We start from the raw sequence: 24,872 nt of genomic DNA on the forward strand, positions 1-24,872 counted from the left end.
ACATGTGTATGGAGAAATAATTTTCGTTTGGGGCTCGTAAATGCTTCCAAAAGTTTGTTTCAAACTTGGCGTGCTATATACCGTCCACTATCAGCCCAAATACAGCTCCTGTATAGAATGATTAATTTTACCAAGGCCATTTAGGTACCTTGGGTACCTAGGCTGTTAGTTAGGTATTAAGATTATTTGGGAAATTGTATATGGAAACCCAAATTATAAAGGTCTAAGATACAGGCGTGGAGAAGTAGAACAACATTATATACCTGTACCGGCTTACTGTGTTTTGTTTGAGCCTAAAAGAAATTCTTCAACAGGTTTATTCAAAATCAAACGTAACGTAGCCTATAAACTGTAGAAAAGTTTTATTATTGAAGAAGTTACGTATTATGATTTCTGTCCATTTTACTTTTATTCATCTCGAGCTCTGTGTTGCTGATGTTAACTCAGATATAAATAAAACAACAACGTTTCAACGCCCAGAGATATTGTTGTCTTTATACAGAGATACATGCTGGGCTATCTGTGCTCTGTCCATAGCGGGAAATCAGTTGTTAAGAGAGTCTGAGGTCGAAGTCCTCAGCATGGTCCTTGGAGCAGAAACCCTAGTGGGGACAACCAATCTACACTTTATTTTAGGCCTATTACGTGGTATGTAGTAGTATGTGAAAATAGCAACTGTTATTTAACAGCCAAGTAATCAGGAGCCATGAACAAATGTTATGCTGTGTACTCGATTTTATCAAACATTACAATTGGATAAAGGGTAGAAAAGTTGTGTATTTGATTCGTAATATAGAATCAAACTTTAGTCCATAAGTTCACTAATTTTAAAATATAATTAATTAAAGTTGCTTAAGCTGTAAAATAATTCGAATAAAATTAGTAAAGGTAAATATTTTTCCTCTAAACTTTTAACTTTTTTTTTCTTTTGAGGGGTTAAAATATAGTGAAGAAAATGACAACGCCCGCACCTCAGTTAACAACACTTGACACGCGACGACTCCCCAGTGACACAGCGTTGTGTTTGTGGACTTATACTGCTAAAAACCAGGTTTTGGATACCAGTGGGGGCAGAGCACAAAAAAATCTTTTTGTAGCTTTGTGATTAATAGCAAGCAACACTTCAGTTAACTTTCTTCTTTTCGTGAAAATACGTTAGTTTGAGAGACCATAAAAACTAAATGAATAATTAAACAGTGCACGTGACATTAATTAATATCTGATTTAGTGTAACATATGTAAATTATTCAATTTTTTATAGTTTCCAGAACATTTTAACATAAAACCTGTAAAAGGACTGTACCAATTAAAAAAAAAAACACTTTAAAAATTGTAAATTTAAAATTCCAACCGGATCCATCGATCCGGTCAGCCTACACTAGTGGCTGACCCACTGGGGTCACGCTTGAACCTCTAAATTGCATCCGACCGGAATTATCTGTCCGGATTCGGATTTGGGTCTATTTTGACCTATTGGTGAGGTCTAGAAGTAACGGTCAAAGAAGGCGCCTAAATTATCCAAGTAATGGACTGTCTTGTCGACCAGGATTTTTCATTTCTCTCAGATTTCGAAATTTTCACGTCTACTTTTAGGTCGTTGATTGACGATGAATTCCATTCGGTGTCGCCTAACATTGAGGTTAATACTGAAATCCATACACCAAAATGGCCTGGCATGGCCAAGCGCGTAAGGCGCGCGACTCGTAATCTGAGGGTCGCGGATTCGCATCCCGGTCGCGCCAAACATGCTTGCCCTCCCAGACGTGGGGGCGTTATAATGTGATGGTCAATCCCACTATTCGTTGGTAAAAGAGTAGCCCAAGAGTTGGCGGTGGGTGGTGATGACTAGCTGTCGTCCCTCTACTTTTACACTGCTAAATTAGGGACGGCTAGCACAGATAGCCCTCGAGTAGCTTTGTGCGAAATTCAAAAAACAAACAAACTCTCTTTGTGTATATATATATGTGTGTGTGTGTGTGAGTATGCACGCATGTATTTATCAGTCAAGGCCTAGTTTCACCCAAACCTTTTAAGATCTTAAGTACTTGCCATGTCAGTATCTAAGATATTTTATATGTTATATTGCGAAGCTCTCTTAAGAAATCTCATGATTCTGAAATATTTAAGAAGTATCTTTTTGTTTGTTTGTTTTTTGAATTTCGCGCAAAGCTACACGAGGGATATTTGCGCTCGCCGTCCCTAATTTAGCAGTGTAAGACTAGAGGGAAGGTAACTAGTCATCACCACCCACCGCCAACTCTTGGACTACTCTTTTACCAACGAATAGTGGGATTGAACGTAACTTTATAATGCCCCCGCGGCTGAAAGGGCGAGCATGTTTGGTGCGACGGGTCAAACGCCTTAACCCACCTGGCCATGCCGGGCCTGAGAAGCAGCTTAAGAAAGCAATGTAATGAGAACAAACATATTTTAAATCAAATTGGATATTCATATACGTTAAGTAGATTCCGTACAAACTACCCTAATGTTTTATTAATCATTATTTGGTTTTATCTTTCATATACATAAAACATTCTTCTTTCATTAATTTTAATGTCTTTTTGTCTGTCTTAATGTCTGTCGTTTAGTCAGAAATAATAATCTGAAACACTACGAGTCCTAAAATAGTTTTTTTCAGGTCACTTCCCCTTGTTTTTTCTTAGTTTCAAAAATATTTTGCTTTTTTTGTTAAACAGATATTCATACATTTTGTGTTAAAATAAAATTATTTCAGGTTTCTGAAAATAACTGACGAAAAACCACAACTATTTATCTGGTCCTAAAGTGAATAATTTAAATACGATAAAACAGACATAATATTAATTATTGATTCAAGTAAAGTTTTTGTTGTTTTTTATGATTTTACTGGATGGGAGTAAGTCTGAGGCGGTCGCGTGACAATAGCAAATTTTAGGATATTGTCAGGATCAAATGAAGTCAGTCTCGAACGTTTGGGTGAGGCTAGAACACAGGAAACACGCGATTTTGCGCGCCAGATAAAAGTAGAATACAAACAGGTGTTTTGACTGTTGGCTCATATGAAAGAGAATTGTTCGTTTCTTGAGAACACGACTACAGGAGCTTTCTCACTATTTGCTATCATGTAAATTATTACGAACTGTTAAGAGACTCAAGAAATTAGAATAACAGCCAAATGTGTGCTAGGCTAATTATCAAACTTGATTGTTTGTGTTTCTTACAGCAAAGCCACATAGGGCTATCTGCTCAGCCCACCGAGGGGAATCGAACCCCTGATTTTAGCGTTGTAAATCCGAAGACATACCGCTGTACAATTATCAAACTACAAATGACTTTAATCTGGTTAAAGTGAACCAAACTGAATGATATAACTAACCTATAGCGTTTACTTTTCTACTTTATAACCTAATAAAAGGTAAGTTCGATCAGAACTAGTAAAATCACCCTGAAATTTATCATACCCTCACACGTCATGTAAACGATACCACGTGACTGAACCGACTTTTTGTGTTTTTTTACTTCCTGCTTTTACATTCTTTCTTCGTCTCTTCGATCCTCAGCTCGGGTCTGTTTTCTTTTTTTATCAAAGCCTGTCTTTCAACCTGAACAATTTTTACCTGCCCACTTCATTTTTTCCAAACTATTTTCGTACTTTAACCATATTTTATTTGTTTCCAATCTTCTGCTAAGCTATTCCAGTTTCTAATTTTGTGATATTTTGAAAGTGAATAATGGATCATAACAAAGAGCTCTGAACATGTAGATTTCCTCCAAACAATAGCGTCTTTTCCATCCTTTTCTATGCTACACTATATATATATTTGTGTGTGTGTATAGATAGATAAATAGCTTTCAAACTATTTATTATATTAATAGTTGATAAACAATTGAATCAGCACTATAGAACAGTAATTAATTATTGTTGCCAACTTATCGTCACAGCAGACAACGTCTGTGGCAGTAGCACCCAAATGCGTTGGGAATATCCCACCTATCAGACAACGTCTGTGGCAGTAGCACCGAAATGTGTTGGGAATCCCACCTATCAGACAACGTCTGTGGCCCACCTATCAGACAACGTCTGTGGCAGTAGCACCCAAATGTGTTGGGAAATGTGTTGGGAATATCCCACCTTATCAGACAACGTCTGTGTGGTAGTAGCACCCAAATGTGTTGGGAATATCCCACCTATCAGACAACGTCTGTGGCAGTAGCACCCAAATGTGTTGGGAATATCCCACCTATCAGACAACGTCTGTGGCAGTAGCACCCAAATGTGTTGGGAATATCCCACCTATCAGACAACGTCTGTGGCAGTAGCACCGAAATGTGTTGGGAATATCCTACTTATCAGACAACGTGTTGGGAATATCCCATCTATCAGACAAAGTCTGTGGCAGTAGCACCCAAATGTGTTGGGAATATCCCACCTATCAGACAACGTCTGTGGCAGCACCCAAATCTAATATCCCATCTATCAGACACCCAAATGTGTTGGGAATATCCCATCTATCAGACAAAGTCTGTGGCAGTAGCACCCAAATGTGTTGGGAATATCCCGCCTATCAGACAACGTCTGTGGCAGTAGCACCGAAATGTGTTGGGAATATCCTACTTATCAGACAACGTCTGTGGCAGTAGCACCCAAATGTGTTGGGAATATCCCATCTATCAGACAAAGTCTGTGGCAGTAGCACCCAAATGTGTTGGGAATATCCCACCTATCAGACAACGTCTGTGGCAGTAGCACCGAAATGTGTTGGGAATATCCTACTTATCAGACAACGTCTGTGGTAGTAGCACCCAAATGTGTTGGGAATATCCCACCTATCAGACAACGTCTGTGGCAGTAGCACCCAAATGTGTTGGGAATATCCCACCTATCAGACAACGTCTGTGGCAGTAGCACCCAAATGTGTTGGGAATATCCCATCTATCAGACAAAGTCTGTGGCAGTAGCACCCAAATGTGTTGGGAATATCCCACGTATCAGACAAAATCCAAACGCTGATGTTAATATAGTCAGCCATCAATCAAATAAATCTATGAAAGCTTACACTCACAACGTCCCTCCTTCTAGACTGTCTTTTACTGTTTAGGGCCAGTTGTGGGAAGACACTTACCCCTAAATTTCTTAAAGTAGACATGAAACTACTCTAATATACATGTGACTTTACCACACTCTATATTTAAATAAACCTAAAAGTTTTGATCATGGTTTTCAAATATGTCAAACCTGTATATGTTATTTTATGAAAACTCACGAAGTAGACTTTAAATCATAAGTTATCCATTTATACTTTCTGTAACATAGATTATTTAATGTCCATAAATAATATGAATTTTACACTAAAACTAATATATCCAACAAAACTTACAATAGAAAAAGTAATAATAATAATGAGGTTTATGAATTGGACATAACTTTTACAGAAGGTCCAGTGAGGTTGACAAATGAAGATAACATAATTTCCTCGTTCTTGGTGCACTCACAACTAACAATGTTATTCTGTGTCTGCGGACTTAGAATGCCACAAACCGAGTTTCGATACCCGTGGTAAACAGCACAGATAGTCTTTTGTGTAACTATGTACTTAACTATAAACAACAACAACTAAACTAAAATGTTTCTAATAGTTTCTACTAATTTTTTTTCCTGGATAATGTTCTACTATTAAAAAATAAACTGAAAGACAATGGCTATAAAGACAATAAATTGACGAAATACCACAAATTATTGTTTAATAAATGCAAAAATATTTTAGAAACTAAACTATCGATTAAGGAAAATACCTTATAAAACTAAACTAAAATAAAGAGGGCATTAGTTACTTTGATTTAAGTGTAACTAATAACAATATTTCAAATAATTTTATTCAGTATACTAGAACCCCATCACACCACCCAGTGGCACAGTGGTATGTTTGCGGATTTATAATGCTAAAATCCGAGTTTCGATACCCGTAGTGAGCAGAGAACGGATAGCCCATTGTGTAGCTTTGTGCTTAATTCAAAACAGTAAGAACAACATCGGTATACTGGGATGAAAAGATAAACCACAAGTAGTTGCGCTGGTCTCCGAGTTCCACTGTTGTAACTGAATATATCTTCAAGAGAAAGAGAACTGTAAAAAAGCTTTTAAGGTAATGTTTATAGCACTGTTTAATATCTTATAATTCTATTTAATATTTTTTGTAACGGTGAAGGATTTAAGTTTAATTTGTAGAAATGCTAGATGATTTCAAAAAATTTAAAGGTGTCTTCCCACAACTGGCTATTGACAGTAAAAGGCAGTCTAGAGCAGGGACGTTGTGGGTGTAAGCTTTTAGCTTCGTCCCCTACTTTTACTTTTGTACATTTATTTGAATTTCCATAATGGCTGACTAGATTAGCATCAACGTTTGGATTTTGTCTGATGGATGAGATATTCCCAACATATTTGGATGCTATTGCCACAGGCGTTATCCGCTATGACAAAAAGTTGACATCCTGGATCTACGACGGTATTGTGACATATATATATATAAATAGCAACTGGTGAATTATGCTTTCTAATTAACATTAAATTCTCGTGTTTTGTTTTATTATTCCTGCCTGACCTTTTAAATTCCTCTTGCACAGTACTTCTGTTATTCTGTCCTTCAAGACACACACATACAGTAGCTTTTAAAAACCATAAAATTCTCTGTAGCCTACACTCCATAAAGGATTACAAATGTCGTTCGTTTCGCAAAAGTGATACTTTACTAAATAAATTGTGAGAACACACACACACTACATTTGTAGAAATTCAATAATATGTATTTATTCTTTGATTCTGATGAGTTGTGGAATTTAATTTTAAAAAGATATTGATAATCTGAGAAGTTTTTAAAATATCTGTACTGATGGCCTAATTATTATGTGAATATATACATATAAACAGCTTAGGATTCTCCATTAGTAAAAATTGCTTATATAATGTGATAAGAAAGAATTATAATAACAATATTATATAGAAGCTTTAAGGGTATTAATATTATTACTTCTGTTCCATTATTTTATTCTAATGTACTTTCGTTCTCCCTATATATATATATGTGTGTGTGTGTGTGTGTGTGTGTGTGTTTTTGATTTCGAATTTGGCGTAAACTCCATCAGGGCTATCTGCGCTAGCAGTCCCTAATTTAGTAGTGTATGACTAGATGAAAGGCAGCCAATTATCACCACCCACCTCCAACTCTTGGACTACTATTTTATCAACGAATGCTGGGATTGGCCGCCACATTATAACGCTCCCATGGCTTAAGGGATGAGCATGTTTGGTGTGACGGGGATTCAAACTCCCGACCTTTGGATTACGAGTAGAGCGCCCCAACCATCTGACTATGCAGGGCCATATATGTATATCTGTGTATGTTGTGTTTAGTCTTCTGGATTCGATAAGGATTTGGAACAAGCAATGACCTTCAGCGTTTTCCAGTTACGTTCAAAATGTTTTGGATAACTGGTGTAAGTGCCATATCTTACCTAAATCCTAATTAATGAAATACCTGAAAAGTGTTACTTCCTATCGAAGTGTCAAACGTAAGTGAAGAAAACAATCTCCAATTAACAGAATAAACTATCAGCAAACTTAATTATAAAAAGACAACGTGATACTGGAAAGGACAAACTAGTTTATCCTAAGTTCATTTTGATAGCTTGTTCCTGTGTTGTTGTTGTTTTTCACTTGTTTTGAGGCATCCCCGTCGCACCAAACATACTCGTCTTTTCAGCCGTGGGGGCGTTATAATGTTACGGTCAATCCCACTATTCGTTGGTAAAAGAGTAGCCCAAGAGTTGGCTGTGGGTGGTGATGACTAGCTGTCTTCCCTCTACTCTTACATTGCTAAATTAGGCGGCTAGCGCAGATAGCCATCGTGTAGCTTTGCGCGAAATTAAAAAACAAACAAACAAACACTTGTTTTATAAACAGCCCCAGGTCGTCAAAGGATCTTAGGTCAGGGGGAGGTAACTTTTATGTTATAGTTATACGTTCAAAGGTGTAAGCTGTACGTTACAATTTGAAAAACATTAAAAGATCTCATCAAAAATTATATACTACAATTTGGAAAACATAATGAATCTCATTGTAACTTACGTATTTTACCTTCACTACGTCGCTTTCTTTTTATATTATTATTATTATAGTATTATATATTATTATATTTTTATTATAGTACTTCATGAATTCTAGTCTTTAAAATATTGAAAATAAATTATACGCTGATATTTTGCTATAAAAGTTTTATTAATTAACCTAGAGCACACCACGTATTAGCCTAATTTATCATTGTGGTTACAAATATTGAGTGTATTACTAGGATTTCTATCTGTAAAATTGTCTTTTCGTTGTAAGAGAAAAAAAAATCGTGCTTCTCTTTGATAATTTTCAAGCGCAATTTTTTTTTCTTTGTATAGATTTTCCGTAACTTTAAAATCTGATTTCTCAATGTATGTGTTTTATATAATAATAAATTTTTACATCCATAGTCGTCATTAGTGTAGGGGCTAGTGTAATTTACCGACAAATGACAGTTTTGGTGTTTGAAGTGCCCTTATTTTGATATCAGTTATATATTACTCCTGAGATCCTAATTATAACACAGCGATATCAGGTTTTGCGAGTGAATGCGAAAGCCAAGCTCTCGTCTGCAATTTTCCTTTTTGCACGTGTGCAGAAAATCTGACGTCAGAGGCGCAGCCGCACTGTAGCGTTGCGGGACACGTGCTACTTACTCACCGCGCCCTTTAACTCAAAAGCTTGCGGACTGTCGGCGGGTGCAGTAGTATTCTGTGTATTCCTCTAGACTTTGCAACTAAATGTCATGTGCAGCACAAGACTTTATGAAAGCTCAATGTTTTTATCAGTGTTATCATGTTAGTCACGTGCTCAAACTAGCATGTGATCATCATGTTGACAGGTTCTACGGGACAGTGTCAAAATCAACTCTTGTTTGTTATTGGAAACTAAAGTAGGAAGCAGGTTAGTGTCGTACTTATTAACGTAAGTTAATAAAAAAACTCTACGTGGTCAACGATGCTGAGCGTTTAGCTAGTTTACTTACATGTGTGGAATCTATTTTTAAAAGTCAAAGTTAGTTTTTAGTCAGAAGATTGTATGTTTAACTGACAAAAAGCTATGTGTATTAAATAATATAGAGATTTCAGTATTTATTTTTCAGATTATTTCAGCTAGACCATTAAAAAACATCAAGTTAAACGCCCGGTTGTGTAGTTATGTATATAACTTAGGTATTGAAAGAATTGATATAATACATTATCTTATGGTCATATTTTTGACCAAATCGACAATTGTATAGATAGTATCTTAAATGTTCATCTCTAGTTTATCTTAGAACTTAAATGTGTGATTAAAATGGTATTTGCATGTTTCTAGTTGAAACTATTATTGTAAAAATAAAAAGAATAACTACAATGCTAGTCTGTACACGTCTAGTTAAACCTAGGACTATAAAACAGAATGATTAAAACGTAACTATGCGTGTTCCTAATTGGATTTAGGCTGTTATAAATATATGTATAAAATATTACTTTCGCATGCTTCTGTTTGGCAGGAAGGATGTTGATATGGTGTTACTCGTGTGTTGTGGTAGTCACACTAAGTTTTACCATAGGGATTCTGATACCAGAACTTACCAGAGTTTTAAAAAAACTACAACAAATTTTTAAGTCACTTCACGTGGCTTAAATTTTCAATTTGATCAGAAATATTTTAAATGAAATAATAACTAACACATTTCTGGAACTTAATGTTCTTTTTTTAAAAGATTTGCCACTGCAAGAGTAGTTATAACACGTATACTTCTAATTTCATATCACAAGAACCTTATGAAATCAAAGAGCGGTGCCAAAAATGAAAGAATACGTTAATTTTAAAATTTGATGTTTTTTCAGAATAATCTAAACGTAAGTGTATGGCTCCTGACTTGTGCGTGTTGTATGTACAGCTCATTTATTTACGATATAATGGCATCTCTATAATAGCTTTGCTCTAATGGTCATTTGGTTGACCATCAGCCATCTTAATTCCTTCCAAAGAGGACCACGCGTCGGTCGGTACACGTGGAAAGAGCATATGGTAAATTATGACCTGCAGTCTGTTAAGTAGTTCCATAAAAGTCGTTAAAAGATACAATGAAGAAAGCAGGAATGATGAGGGTTTATCTAGTGGCCCATTAATTTTATCACTGATATAGAACGTAATCTCATTAGAAAAATAACAGCTGAACCGACAATACTGTCATTACTTTATGTTCTAGATCACATTTCCTCTCTCTCACATTCAAGTGAGAACTTCCAAGTGGCTAAAAATTAAGAGTAATGTCCAATTTCTGCAGTGGATGTATGGCCTATGAAGCTAGTTCTATGAAAACGAAAAATGCTCATGTTAGCAACACATTGTATATAACAATCTACCAAACGTACAATGTGCTAGTCCTCTGAGTTTGGGTTAATCAGTGCTACTGATACTTTAGGTAAGACTGAGGTTTGGCCAGATGTATCGATCCTAAACAGCGTCATTGTTAATGATGGAGAAAGGATGTGACAAAATCTGACTTCAGTTAGAGGTGTCTGAAAGTTTAGAAACAGCTAAAAGCATCCCACAGAAGAACTTTCATTACTAGTTTGGATCCTCAGATATTTCTACTCACATCAGTTACGCAAGCTCATCAGTAAAAGATTTTACCAATCATTCTTGAGAGTTCAAACTAAGAACAATTTGAGATTGGTTTATTTTCATTCTATACATCATCGTATGAGATGGTTTTTAAAGAAACTAGGAATTATTTTGATCAGAGATGTTACTTCAACAAAGAAAGGAGTGATTTTGGTAACACTGGATTTATTACGTTAGCACCAGAAATGGGTTATTTCAACAGAGTCAGAAAAGGTTTGATAACATGAGTTGTTTTTAAACGTTAAAGGTTGTTTTGGTAATAATTATTTGTGAAAATGATGAAAGTCATTTTAACCTCAGAAATAGGTTTTTAAAGTAATTAGGAACAAATAGTGTAACAGAACCATTTCCGGTGCTGGAACTAATGCAAAGCCCAAAATATTTTTGGTAGTATCACGTATGTCACTCGTATATATAAAACGGATTTAATCTTATCAAAATGTGTGACTAAATTTTATAAGTAAGGATGATTAGAATACTGATTTACGGGTTCGAATTCCCGTCGTACCAAATGTGTTCGTCCTTTCAGTCGTGAGGGCGTTATAATGTTATAGTCAACCCCACTATTCGTAGGTAAATGAGTAGCCCTATAGCCCAAGACTAGGCGATGGGTGGTGATGATTGGCTGCCTTCCATCTAGTGTTACACTGCTAAATTAGGGACGGCTAGCTCAGCTAGTCCTCGTGTAGCTTTGCCCGAAATTCAAAACATACCAAACCAAACTGATTTACGTGATCAGTACAATCGACGACGAAGTTTATGTCATCATTAAGACTTTTTGAAAGTTTGTACAAAATATTTTTACTTGCAGTATTATACAAAGTTGTCCTTGCAATATAGTACGTTTTGAATTTCGCATAAATCTACACTAACCGTTCCTAATACAGCAGTGTAAGACTAGAAGGAAGGGGGCTTGTCATCACCACCTACCAACAAATCTTGAGCTACTCTTTTACTAAACGAACAGTCGGATTTATCGCCCCCATGGCTGAAAAGGCGAGCATATTTGGTGTAATGGGTATTTGAACCCACGACTCAGAGATTGCGACCCGAGCCCCCTAACCACCTGGCCATATAGTAAAATAAAAAATGTGGGTGATAGTGGTTGTTATTATCTATTTGTTTATTGTTTTGTTTTTAATTTTGCGCAAAGCTACTCGAGGGCTATCTGCGTTAGCCGTCCCTAATTTAGCAGTGTAAGACTAGAGGGAAGGCATCTAGTCATCACCACTCACCGCCAACTTTTAGGCTACTCTTTTACCAATGAATAGTGGGATTGACCGTTACATTATAACGCCCCCACGGCTGAAAGGGCGAGCACATTTGGTACGGGAATTCGAACCCGCGACCCTCAAATTACGAGTCGAAAGCCTTAACCCATCCAGCCATGCCGGTCCTTTTGTTTATTTCTCTAAATTGTCAATACATAAAAACTTGGATACTTCAGGATAAAACATTTCACGTAATTTCTCAGAGAATTTGCAGAAACGAATGTGTCATTAATAGTTGTTCGTATAAGCTGGTATCCAGTGGGAAGGATTAAAGTTTTGTTGGTTGTTGGCACTAAGCTCGTTTTTTTTGAAATTTGACATTTCAGTTAAATTTAACCATTCGCATTAAAAATGTTTTTATTAAATTTGGCATTACCATGTGTTTTGACAAATGGAAAAAGTTGAAATTTGAGACCATATTCTTCTTGGTTTCTTAGTGAAAAAGCCGATATCTGTCCCTAACCACGTTTTTCTAGTAATCTAATGACTCAATTCATTTCTTTGAGTTGGCGTTTATTTCTCAGGCGTCTGTGGCCCGGCATGGCCAGGTAAGGGGTTAAGGCGCTCGATTCACAATCTGAGTGTCGCAGGTTCGAGTCCCCGTCACATTACACACGCTCGCCCTTTCAGCCGGGGGGGGCGTTATAATGGGACAGTTAGCCCCACTATTCGTTGGTAAAAAGAGTAGCCCAAGAGTTGGCGGTGGGTGGTGATGTCTAGCTGTCTTCCCTCTAATTTTACACTGCTAAGTTAGGGACGGCTAACGCAGGTAGCCCCCGCGTAGCTTAGCGCGAAATTCAAAAACAAATCCATACTTTTGTAAAATTTAGATGTATATTATTTCAAGCTTCAGGTATTAAGAATTAAGGTTGGCAGGTGTGAATCATGATGTAAAACAGTATTCATATTAAATATTACTTTATTGATGACTAAATAGTTTACAGAGGATTCATGACAATTTCCACTAAATAATAATAATACACATTTCATGATGAGGATGGGGTCGTCATTCACACTGGTTTTGGAATGCCGAACCAGCAAGTTTACTCTGTGACACCTGTTAACGTTGCTGTTTCCACAATGTAGTGGTACAAAGCTGTTGTGTTTGGGTTCGAAGATATTAGCATAAACTGAGTGTTTGAATTATAGTACCAATATGTTTTGTAAATAATGGTGCCGTGAAAGAAATGTGACCAAGAAATGCTTAAATCTCGGAATATAAACGTATTATTTACATGTTACTCAAACTTGTCTGGTTGGCTGTTACCTATCAGTGCTGCTACTAAAAGACAAAGAAGAAGAGGAAGTCAGAAAATGACGTAAAGCATTCTTTCCGTTATATTCTAGCTACGAGTTGACGTGTTCTAAGGAGAAGCCATATTTCTGAAATTTATTTATTAGCTGAAATTTTGACAGAACTGATTTTCTAGCACATAGCTGAATAATGGGTTAGGTGCCCATTCACTGTTTATCGTAAGAAACTGCACCCAGATTTTAACGTTGTAAATCTAAAAACTTATCTCTGACCCCCCACACCAAGGTTTGGGAATAAATCTTGAACTTCAATGAATTTGGTTTTAATTTTGTCCTTCAGAACATATTTTTGAAGCAGTAACAACATCGAAAGTTTGGTAAAATACTGCCCTAATGAAATACGAAACCTTAAAGAGAATCAAAATATCGACAACGAATAAATTGTGCATATATATATTGAATAAAATAACGTGGTATTTCGCGAAAAGCTGCAGTTTGGTTAATATTGAAAATTACAAATTATAGAAAATAAAAATACTGACAATGAATAATGTTGCTTGAGAGATAATTTGGGAAAAAATGTATTGCAAACGCCCGTCTTGAATTTGTTTTAATCTCTTACTCCCCGTGGTGTGGAGCACAGCTTCATCAGTCCAAAAGTACAACCATCTGCTGTTCATTTCAACAAGGCAAGCGAATATCACGTGACAAAAGGATACATGACGTCAGGCGCGGGACTTAGTTGGAATCAACCGTCTGACAAATGACGACAGTTGTCTTAAAGTCTGTTTACTGCACAGAAGGCAAGTATTTGTTTGGGAAGTTCCTAGATTACAGTGCACGATGGCTGCCTTCTCAACGTGGTTGGACGGTTGAAGGATACGATAACCATGTCTTTAGCTATATGCTTGATTTTCCAGCTGCTCTTAAGTATCATACCTTCTGGAAGAACAAACTAACCAACCGAGGGTTATCGCTTGAGTGACATACCGTGTTTGTCGAGTTGCACTGTCTTGATGATTCTGCCAGCTTTATTTCGGAGTCGCCTTTTTAGACAAATGAAATAATGCACAGTTGATATTATTAGGCTAAGCACCAGTTCAAAGATAGACATGTGGTAATTTTCACCAAGGACTTCTGCTTCTTTCGAATAACTAAAAAAAAAATTCATAAGCCAAGTCGTTCGTCAACGAATTTACGTAAGTTAGTTTGTCTTCTCTTAGTTACCGACGATTCCCGTCACACCAAACATGTTCGCTCTATCAGCCGTGGGAGCATTATAATGTAACGATCAATCCCACTATTCGTTGGTAAAAGAGTAGCCCAAGAGTTGGCGGTGGATGGTGATGACAAGCTGCCTTCCCTCTAGTCTTACACTGTTAAGTTAGTGACGGCTAGCGCAGATAGCCCTCGTGTAGCTTTGCGCGAAATTCAAAAAACAAACAGTTGCCGACGAAAAGCTGTTGTGCGCAGGTTCCCTCATCAAATATCGCCACACTAATGCTTTTCTTTAACTATAAAACACCAGTGAATTCGTGAGTTGTGAAGATGTTTGTGAGGAATGTTTTCTTTTGAATAATGAATTACTCTTTCCAAGCACTTTTACTTTATGAACTTGTACAGTTCCATTTATTTAATTTTTTAAATAAACTGAGAAGGTAACAAAATGACATTAAACTAATCGTATTGAAACTTTATTCAGAGTGAGGACGGATTTGGCACGTAATGTGTCACCAAAATCATCAAACTGAATGACCTAAGTTTTTTATTTGAAAGGATTTCGTGAATAACACTGCAGATTTGCTTACGCAAGCATTGCCTACAAACCATATCCTGTCTACATGTGGTTTTATATCATATTTCTTGTACGTGACGTTACTTGTGTATATCTGATACTTTAAAAAATTACAATATTACATTATGACGATTGTTTGGTTGTTTGTAATTAAACACAATGGGCTATCTGCTCTGCCCATCACGGGTATCGAAACCCGGTTTCTACCGTTGTAAGTCCGCAGTCATTCCACTGTGTCACTAGGAAGGGGGTGAACGTTAAGGTAAACTAAACTGATTGTGTTGTAAATCTAATGAGAACAACTGACAGCTCTTCTAGTTTATAAGGCCTAGAAAAACTGGTCTTTATGACATATCACATAAAACTAAACTGATTGTGTTGTAAATTTAATGAGAACAACTGACAGCTCTTCTAGTTTATAAAGACTAGAAAAACTGGTCTTTATGACATATCACATAAAACTAAACTGATTGTGTTGTAAATCTAATGAGAACAACTGACAGCTCTTCTAGTTTATAAGGCCTAGAAAAACTGGTCTTTATGACATATCACATAAAACTAAACTGCTTACTAGAAAAGGTCTTTATGACATATCACATAAAACTAAACTGATTGTTCTAATGAGAACAACTGACAGCTCTTCTAGTTTATAAGGACTGATTACAGCGTTCTAGAAGATTTTGAAAACCTCAGAGTCAATACATACGAGATACACCAGTCACCAACATCTGGTCCGAACCCAAACCACTTCTCATTGACCAGACTTGGTCAACTACACAAATAATAAAAAATATGGGTATTGGAACATTGTTTCTTGTTTGTTTGTTTTTAATTCATCAAACTACTGTGGAATAACAGTGACTCCTATTATAAGTAGATCTCAATACGTGTAAGGATTGCTCCATTACTAAAGCATTGGTACATACAAACAAACATAATAAACATTGCCCTAAGGGGACTACAATCATACATCAACAATTACATTTGGGTTTTTGAGCCTGGCTAAACAAAATTCATCGTAATCTAGAACCTGTAATTTATTCCCGCGAATAATTAATCATGTCTAACATCTGTACTATTCTAACGTAATATACTCATTTCTAAGTGGTGTTTTTCGTATACAAACGTTCATAAGTTGATTATGTCTTTTTGTTGTTTTTGTTTTGAATTATGCACAAAGCTACACAATGGATTATCTGTGCTCTGCCCACCACGGGTATCGATTCTCGGATTTTAGTGTTTTAAGTCCGCAGACATACCGCTGAGCCACTAGGGGGGCTATGCGTTTTTACGTACCGTTGTATGATTTACTATCTACTATTTAGCTGGCTTGAATAACCTACGTATTGTTTAGATGGAGGTAAAATATATTTGGTACGTGATTAGGAACAAAATCACATAAAACCCGGCAGTGATTGAATAAGCAAGTTTGCGTGCTATTGAATAGGTTTGCCACCACACATACGTGATCTTGAGAGGAAAATACAGATTCTTATTCGTTATTCTACGAAGTAAAACCGTTTCAAATATTATACTTGCGTTGTGTAATCGTTAGCCGAATTTCAAGAAAACAAGCTACGCAGCTCTTATCTGAAAACGCCATTTCTTTTCCGCACACAAAAAAAATTCTCAAAACATTCGAGCAGATTAAAGACTGACGGTTATTTCTTCGGAATACGCTTATATAGATTTTTTAAAACTCAAAGCCCTATAGAGATCAGTGGACGACTAGGTAATGAGTCTTAAGTGTAATGCTTGCCCCGATTCTACTTGGGTCCAGACTGAAAATAAGGTCTAACCAGGCAAGTATACCAGCCTCTTGATAAAGAGTAAGTTCACTTTATTCTGATAGCCTCTTGCATAGATGCTACCATTCATCTTCACTTAAGTGCCTGTCGGAATTGCTGCTTTACTGCCTAATCCAAGGCTTTTATGTCGAGCGCTTTGAATCCTCGACTCAATAGGTTCTTTTGATGCAGATGTATTACTTGGCAGAGGGTAGGTAGAAGCGTCTCTATTTAAAACTAGATTAGATGGAAAACCATTGCTATTTCCTCCAAAGCCTGATGAAAAGAATCGTAAACACCTCTGACGTATACCTCTATTGAGTTAAAAAAGCAGGCCTTTACTTTATTTTTATATCCAAGCTGAACAGACATATTTAAACAATTTCGAAGTGAGGCATTGTTTGAAATGTAAGATGATTCGTGTGAGGTGCAATGAAAAGCATTAGTTTTCAGTACGATGTGTGTGTCTATGGTAAGACAGTCTTTCAGGTAAAACACCATCTTCGAGTGACAAAGAAAAGTTGACACTACAAATGTAATACAGCTGAGCCTGTGTAGGCCTGGCGGCACTTATTACATTCTTGTTTTGCACAATAAGCACTAGCGTAGGTTGATGCCTTTAAAAAAATTGTGTTATGACCCTGGCTAAGGTCAATTATAAATACATTAAACTATGCACAAAGTGTTTAAATCAGAAGTTTTATTCTTACTGTCATGATAGACACTTTGCTAGAAAGATTTTTTTCTTGTACATTGGGTAGTTGGTTTGTTTTATCGTAAAACTATACAAGAGGCTATCTGTACTCTGTCCACTGCAAAGAATCGAACCTCAATGACCTGTTTGTTTATTTTGGATATTCACGGTGAGTTACATAAGGTATAACAATGCTAGTAGCCCCATTTTAGAATTGATAGACTAGACGAAAGGCAGCCGATAAACTGCGCCCACCGCAATTTCTTAAGTTACTCTAATCGAACACTATAATTTGACTTCCCCTCTTACAGTGCATCACTCACACTAAACTGCGATTTTTGCAAGAACTGGACGCGATCCAAGGACCCTCTATTTCCTAGCCCAGCATGTAAACAATGTTGAGATAAATAAACAAAAAAATTAACGCACCGAATTTTACGTTTAGCGAAGAGCTTGTTATTTAAGTGAATCAAATGTGAGGAAGCAATACAAAACAACAGCAGTTGGAATAAGAACACAATAAAATGACCGTATAATAATTTTCTTACTATTTAGGCTTCCCACTGACACGTCCCCCGCTGGTACAGGGGTAAATATTAGAATTTCCAACTCTAAAATCAGGGGTTCGGTTCCTCTCGGAGGACTCAGCAGTAGCCCGATGTGGCTTTGCTATAAGAAAACAAACAAGCCCATTGACATAACAGTATGTCTACGGATTCGCACTGCTAGGAACCGGGTTTCGATACCCGTGGTGGGTAGAGCACAGATAACCCATTGTGTGGCTTTGTGCTTCAGTCAATCAATCAATCAATCAATGAACTTACTATTTAGTGTTGTACCTTCTGTGTTTTTATTTATAAGGAAAGCTGAAACCTATAAAAACAGATATAAGGTTACAGAATTGTTTAGAAATGTTACAGGTTTACATTCATCAAGAAACTTTCTATTCATCAGAAGGTCGCGGGTTCGAATCCCCGTCACACCAATTATGCTTGCCCTTTCCTTGGGGACGTTATAATGTGACGGTCAATCGTTGGTTAAAGAGTAGCCCAAGCGTTGGCAGTGGGTGGTGATGACTAACTGCCTTCCCTCTAGTCTTACACTGCTAAATTAGGGACGGCTAGTGCAGATTACCCTCTTGTAGCTTTGCGCGAAATTCAAAAACAAACAAATTTTGAATTACGATGCTATTTCTATAATGCGTATATGAGAAGTACACCGTGCAGATAAAACGAGAAATATTTTAGTAGGTACTGTGTGAAATATAAATAGTGAATTACTCTACTATTTCTATTTTATCATATGGAGTAAACAATACAGGATAGAATAGAGACGAATAGCAGCAGATCTATTTGTTTGTAGATGTGTAAAAAAATTAAATACCGAATTACAATGTTATTTCTATGGTGTGTGTACGAAGTAAATGAGAGGAGCTGCAAATACAACCGAAACGTTTGATTATTTTAAATGAATATTGAGTTACTGTCATCGTGTGTGTAGGTCAAGTGGTAAGAAATCAAATAGTTTCAGGTTCTGTTAAGTGTTCATTGGTTCAGATACTTGTACACTGAAATAATTGTTGTAACGAAGGTCGTTCACAGATTGGCGAGGTGTGTGTGGTAAGTGTCAATTATTGTTCTACTCTTGTGTCTGCACCTGTTGTCAATAGTATCAACTTGCGTGTATGTATTATAAACTGGGATGTGTGTATCTTTCCATGCTATTATTATAATATCGTGATCATATGCTCAGCAGGCGGCCACGATACAGGTCGGTAATGATAAATTTATAAAAACAACATTCGTTTTTCCAGTGTTGCTGGTTTTTTTTGTTTGATTGTTTTTGTAAAGCATTAATCGTTTATGACAACAATAAATTTTCTCCTAAAGGTACACCATATATTTCTTTTGTTTTGTATAAAGCAGAGAAATTTAACAAAGATTACTTTAATGGTCAGTTACGTTTTTAAACCTTTAAGTTAAGTTTCTTAACATTCTGACAACTAAAGTAATAAGATTTAGGATTTTATCTAGTCACTTGTCTAGTAAGAGAATGAATGGAATGCAAGAGTCGTCAGCATCAGTGCCAGAAACACCAGAGTGCGCTGGCTGTAGGAAACCGATCAAAGAGAGGTACCTTCTGAAAGCCCTGGACCAATTCTGGCACGAGGACTGTCTAAAGTGCACGTGCTGCAACTGTAGACTAGGAGAGGTCGGTTCATCCCTTTTTACAAAGGCTAACCTCATTCTGTGTAGGAGAGATTATCTCAGGTGGGTTCTTCCGTTTGGTATAAGTCAACATTTGTCTCTCGACTCCTGATATGTGTTCAGGAAGTTATTTATCACTTTCAAACACTAATATAAATATGTGTAGAAAAGAGTGAATATTTTAAGTTGATTAATATAGAAAATTACACAAACGTACAGCCACATTTAACTGCCGTTTTACCAAAATACTTAAGTGTGTGTTAGAGCCGAGGATATCGCAAACAGCGAGGGTACCCAACAAACGAAACAAGCCTAAGTAAGAACGATATAAAACTATGTTCATCACTGGGTTAAATTTTATTTTTAATCTATGTAGTTAACTTGCTTTGAATAGCAAATATTAATCCATTGATATCTTACAGTTTTAACACTTCGTTCGTTATTCAAGTCTATAAGAAGTAGCAATAGCGGATTTCTTGAAGGACACTAATTATTAATCTGAACACGTTAACAGTAGGTTTCCTAAAACCTTATACTTTATTCAACATGTTAATAACGCGTTTCTAGAAGAACAGTGACTAGTCTCAACACGTTAATAATGGGTTTCCTGACATACACTGAACTAGACTGAACACGTTAATAATGGGTTTTTTGACATACACTGAACTAGACTGAACACGTTAATAATGGGTTTTTTTCACATACACTGAACTGGACTGAACATACCAATAATGGATACCTTGACAAACACTGACAAGCCTGAACACCTTAATAATGAATTTCAGTATAGATTCGAACTAGTCGAAACACTGAAATGTATGTTTCACAAGAAACATTAACATAAAAAGACACTTCATGCTCAAATTAATGTGAAGAAAGAAAAAAATGTTTGTGTGCCCTTTAACAAGACATCTTACCCTTCAGTCTATCCACCTGAGAGATGGGTACCAGGCTAATAGATGGGCGTTTAACTTGCAGTGGACTGCCATCCAGTTCAGAGGTGCTATTAATAACAACATTGACACTCGCATGTGCTGCAGGCAACTGACTTTAAAATCTCGTTGTTGTGTCTTTAATACACATTAATTAACTTAAACACACCGATAACATTTATCGTGAAAAATAGTAACAAACTTAGTTCCATTAGAGATACTAACATGACTTACACTTTAATAACGAATTTATGGAATACATTAACTTATTTCTATTAAAGATACTAACATAACCATACACTTTAATAACGGGCTTTACGAAATACATTAACTAACCTAGCTCTATTAAAGTCGCTAACATTACTATACACTTTAATGACGGGTTCCATGAAAAACGTTATCTTAGTCATTTGAATATTGAGTTCTGATGTTGCTTAAGCCAGTAATTTTTACATTGGGTCCCAAGAGAACGAGATAAGCGGTTTGGATGGGAAACAGTTCATGTAAAAGTGTGCATTATAAACCTTCTGACATTTAAGGGAGTATTTTATTTATTGTAGCAAATATAACAACAGAACATTGTTTGTTTGTTTTGTTCGAATGTGTTCCGAGCGGTTAGTATTTAAGTTTTCCATTAATCTATTAGGTAGAAATCCTCAATCACAAAGTATACTGGGAGACCTCGAGTTAAAAAGGTTGTGAACCTTGGACTGCCTTGACAGGAGATGTTTCAGGAAATATTAATTATTTCCTTGTTCCATTATTGCGCACCGTTACTTTTCGGTGTAGGTCCGGCATAGCCACGTGGTTAAGGTACTTGACTCGTAATCTGAGGGTCGCGGGTTCGAATCCCCGTCACACCAGACATGCTCGCCCTTTCGGCCACGGGAGCGTTATAATGTGACAGTTAATCCCACTATTCGTTGGTAAAAGAGTAGCTCAAGAGTTGGTTCACTGCCTTCCCTCTAGTCTTATGATGCAATATTAGTGACGTCTAACGCAGATAGCCCTCGTGTAGTTTTGCGCGAAATTAAAAAACAAACAAACTTTTCGGTGTTGTGTTTAACTCAGTTTAACACGTGTATACAACTCTGCAAAAATCGGAATAATGTGAGCATTAAGTTCATTTTCCATTAAAAAATTATGAAGCAGCAGTGAACCCTAAATTATCAGCTGAGAATGGAAGCGAATTGCTACTGATTGCATACACACTCGTATCTTAAACAATTGTGTTCAAAAGCGCTAATTTCCCAACTTTAAATATATTTAGTAATCGTAATAATTCTCAACTATTTATAAACTAAAATATTCCAAGGATATTCCTGTTGTCATATTGGCATCTGCAAGTTGTTATTATTTCTAAGGCCCGGTATGGCTATGTGGTTAAGGCACTCGACTCGTAATCCAAGGGTCGCGTTTTGAATCCCCGTCACACTAAACATACTCGCTATTTCAGCCGTGGGGGCGTTATAATGTCACGGTCAATCTCACTGTTCCTCGGTAAAAGAGTAGCCCAAGAGTTGGCGGTGGGTGGTGATGATTAGCTGCCTTCCCTCTAGTCTTACACTGCTAGATTAGGGACGGCTAGCCCAGAAAGCCCTCGTGTAGCTTTGCGCAAAATTCAAAAACAAACAAACAAACATTATTTCTAAAGTTGTAGCATGGAATAGGAGAGTTTGGTAAATATATTTGGTAACAAAAATAATAGCTTAGCACCAGAAGACACGTGTCACGTGATCACTGTGGTTAGAATAGTTTCATTTCGGTTACAGTTAAAATACACCACTTGTCGAATCATGAGGTGGAGGGGATTTTGATCCGTTTTTATGAAATTATTTCAGCTTCGACACATAATTTTTTGGTTAAGAAGGAATCTGATAAGCTTATAGTTCATTAAAACTTAATTGTTTAACTGAACAAATGCCATAAAAGTTAACTTTGATTTTACAAGTGTCATAAAAGGTGTAAAGTGACACATTTACTCACGATATACGTTTTGTCTATTGACTTAAAATGTACAAATGTATCTCGTCAACACGAATGTGTATTGACTTGTACGCGACATACACTTTATTTTGGTGCTTAAAATAAATACACAATATGAAATTTCAACGAAAGGATTTTGTAATTTATAAGAACTACTATACATCTATTAATCTTACGCAGTTTTAAATTTGAAACATGAGTTGTAATGTGCATTATGAAAATCACATGGCATTAAACATTCTAAACTTAGTAGGCTGTCGTTTGGATTCCATGCGTGTTCGCCCACACATCATTCCAGGGGGCTCTTTAAGGAGAACACCATTTTGTCAGTAATTATTAGTTACCAATTTGTGAAATCAATTCCAAACTAAAATTACCTCTTGACTCGCCCAGAGATAATCTGGTAATTACTAAGTGAAATACGCTTAGAAGTGGACCAGTTCGGAATTCCCTACCAGAGGGTTAAATTTCCTGGCAATTTCCAAGTTAATTATAGAAAGAGCTTCGTCAGTTTTTAGATTAAAACTTAAATATTTTCCTAAAACTGTTTTGTCGTGGGAATATTTTTGGTAACATCTTAGACTTTCGGTAATATATCAGTTTTTAATATTTTTCTTACCTTTGAATTCAAAAATTGTTTAATATTGTTCTTTTGATTACTATTATTTTTGTATCTCTGATTATTGTATATTCGTCTTTTACAATAAGCAATTTTTTTATTTTACGATTAAAGTGTAAGTTGTCAACAGTTGTAAACAGAGACACTAGAAATGTCTCCCGCCAGTACAGTGGTATGTCTTCGGATTTACAACGCTAAAATCAGGGGTTCGATTCCCCTCGGTGGGCTGAGCAGATAGCCCTTTGTGGCTTTGCTATAGGAAAAACACGACACTAGAAATATTTTATTAATACTTCATACATTTTGTATGTTTATTTTATGTAGTTATAACGATACCTTATTATGTAAAACATTACATATTCACTAATTTCAAGTATCGCCTGATGTACCATTAGCCATAACATGGTAAATAACTCCGTGGTTTGTTTTCGAATATGGAAAAGGTAAATGTACTCCTACTAAAGGTTAGTAAAAAGAAAAAGTCACCGTGAAAGGTTACAATCTTGTCATATACGTTAGGCCTAATAAACGAATTATGTACCTAAACTCTAGATTTAGTTAAACTATGGAAACACTTAAAGGGAAAGCAACTGCTGATTTGTCAGCCATGTACCATTAACCACTACGGGGCTGAACCATTACGCTTTGCACCCCTTTGGAAGAGAGACCCTTCCGATAATAACAGAAGTAATAAAATTATTGATGTACAAATCGCTATCGTAATTATAATTCACAATCAAATTAATTTTGTCTTTGGGATCTTTAGGTTATTCGGGATATCAGGAGTGTGTTCTGCGTGTAATAAAACAATCCCAGCTTTTGAACTAGTTATGAAAGCAAAAGGAAACGTCTATCATTTGGAATGCTTTGCTTGTCAGACCTGCAATCACAGGTAAGTCTTATTTTAGTAAATTGTATCATTTCAAAGAGGCCCGACATGGCCAGGTGGGTTAAGGCATTCGACTCGTAATCTGAGGGTCGCGGGTTCGAATCTCCGTCGCACTAAACATGCTCGCCCTTTCAACCATGGGGGCATTTTAATGTTACAGTCAATCCCACTATTCGTTGGTAAAAAAAAGTAGCCAAAGAGTTGGCAGTTGGTGGAGATGACTAGCTGCTTTCCCTCTAGTCTTACACAGTTAAATTAAGGACGGTTAGCGTAGATAGTTCTCGAGTAGCTTTGCGCGAAATTAAAAAAACAAACAAACACTTCAAAGGGCAACAGCCGTTTATTAGACTTCCAATAATACGTCTTAACTAAATGAATTGTCTGGCATGAAATAACTGCAACAGTAGTTGAGTGGCTTGTTAGAAGTTTTACGGAAAACAGACAAGAATCATGAACACAAGTTCAAGTCTTAAGTGACACACGGACTTGTTGTGATAAGTATAGTCGTAAATGAGGCAGTTCGTGTATGCCACAAAAAAATCTTTCACCAGTTGTTCAGCTACTTCTGTAAGTAGGTTTCTGAATGCCTTGTCTGCAACAGAAGACAATCTTCGTTGTTCGAAAAACAACAACAGTGTTTAATACGATTTTATATTAACTGTTTCATTGGTCAGTTAACAATGATGTTTTTACGAAATGAGATTAAAACTTATAATAGTCTATAGATTTATACAAC

The 24,872-nt window shown here is 36.4% G+C and overlaps 1 protein-coding gene across 4 annotated transcripts in view; it reads left to right on the forward strand.

Moving 5' to 3' along the window:
* Positions 1-24,872, forward strand: part of LOC143226334 (LIM domain only protein 3-like) — a 42,475-nt gene that overhangs the window by 14,746 nt on the left and 2,857 nt on the right. For 2 of the 4 annotated variants that reach the window (XM_076457158.1, XM_076457157.1), the window contains exons 2-3: positions 19,537-19,773; positions 24,014-24,139. In XM_076457158.1, the coding sequence (XP_076313273.1) occupies positions 19,556-19,773; positions 24,014-24,139 (344 nt within the window). In that variant the 5' untranslated portion in view covers positions 19,537-19,555. Of the gene's footprint in view, positions 1-8,699; positions 8,987-19,524; positions 19,774-24,013; positions 24,140-24,872 lie in introns of those variants that run through there. The other 2 variants (XM_076457155.1, XM_076457156.1) reach the window with 2 other exon arrangements.

Source organism: Tachypleus tridentatus, chromosome 9 (genome assembly GCF_004210375.1).
Source record: "Tachypleus tridentatus isolate NWPU-2018 chromosome 9, ASM421037v1, whole genome shotgun sequence".
NCBI classification, from domain to species: Eukaryota; Metazoa; Arthropoda; class Merostomata; order Xiphosura; family Limulidae; genus Tachypleus; species Tachypleus tridentatus.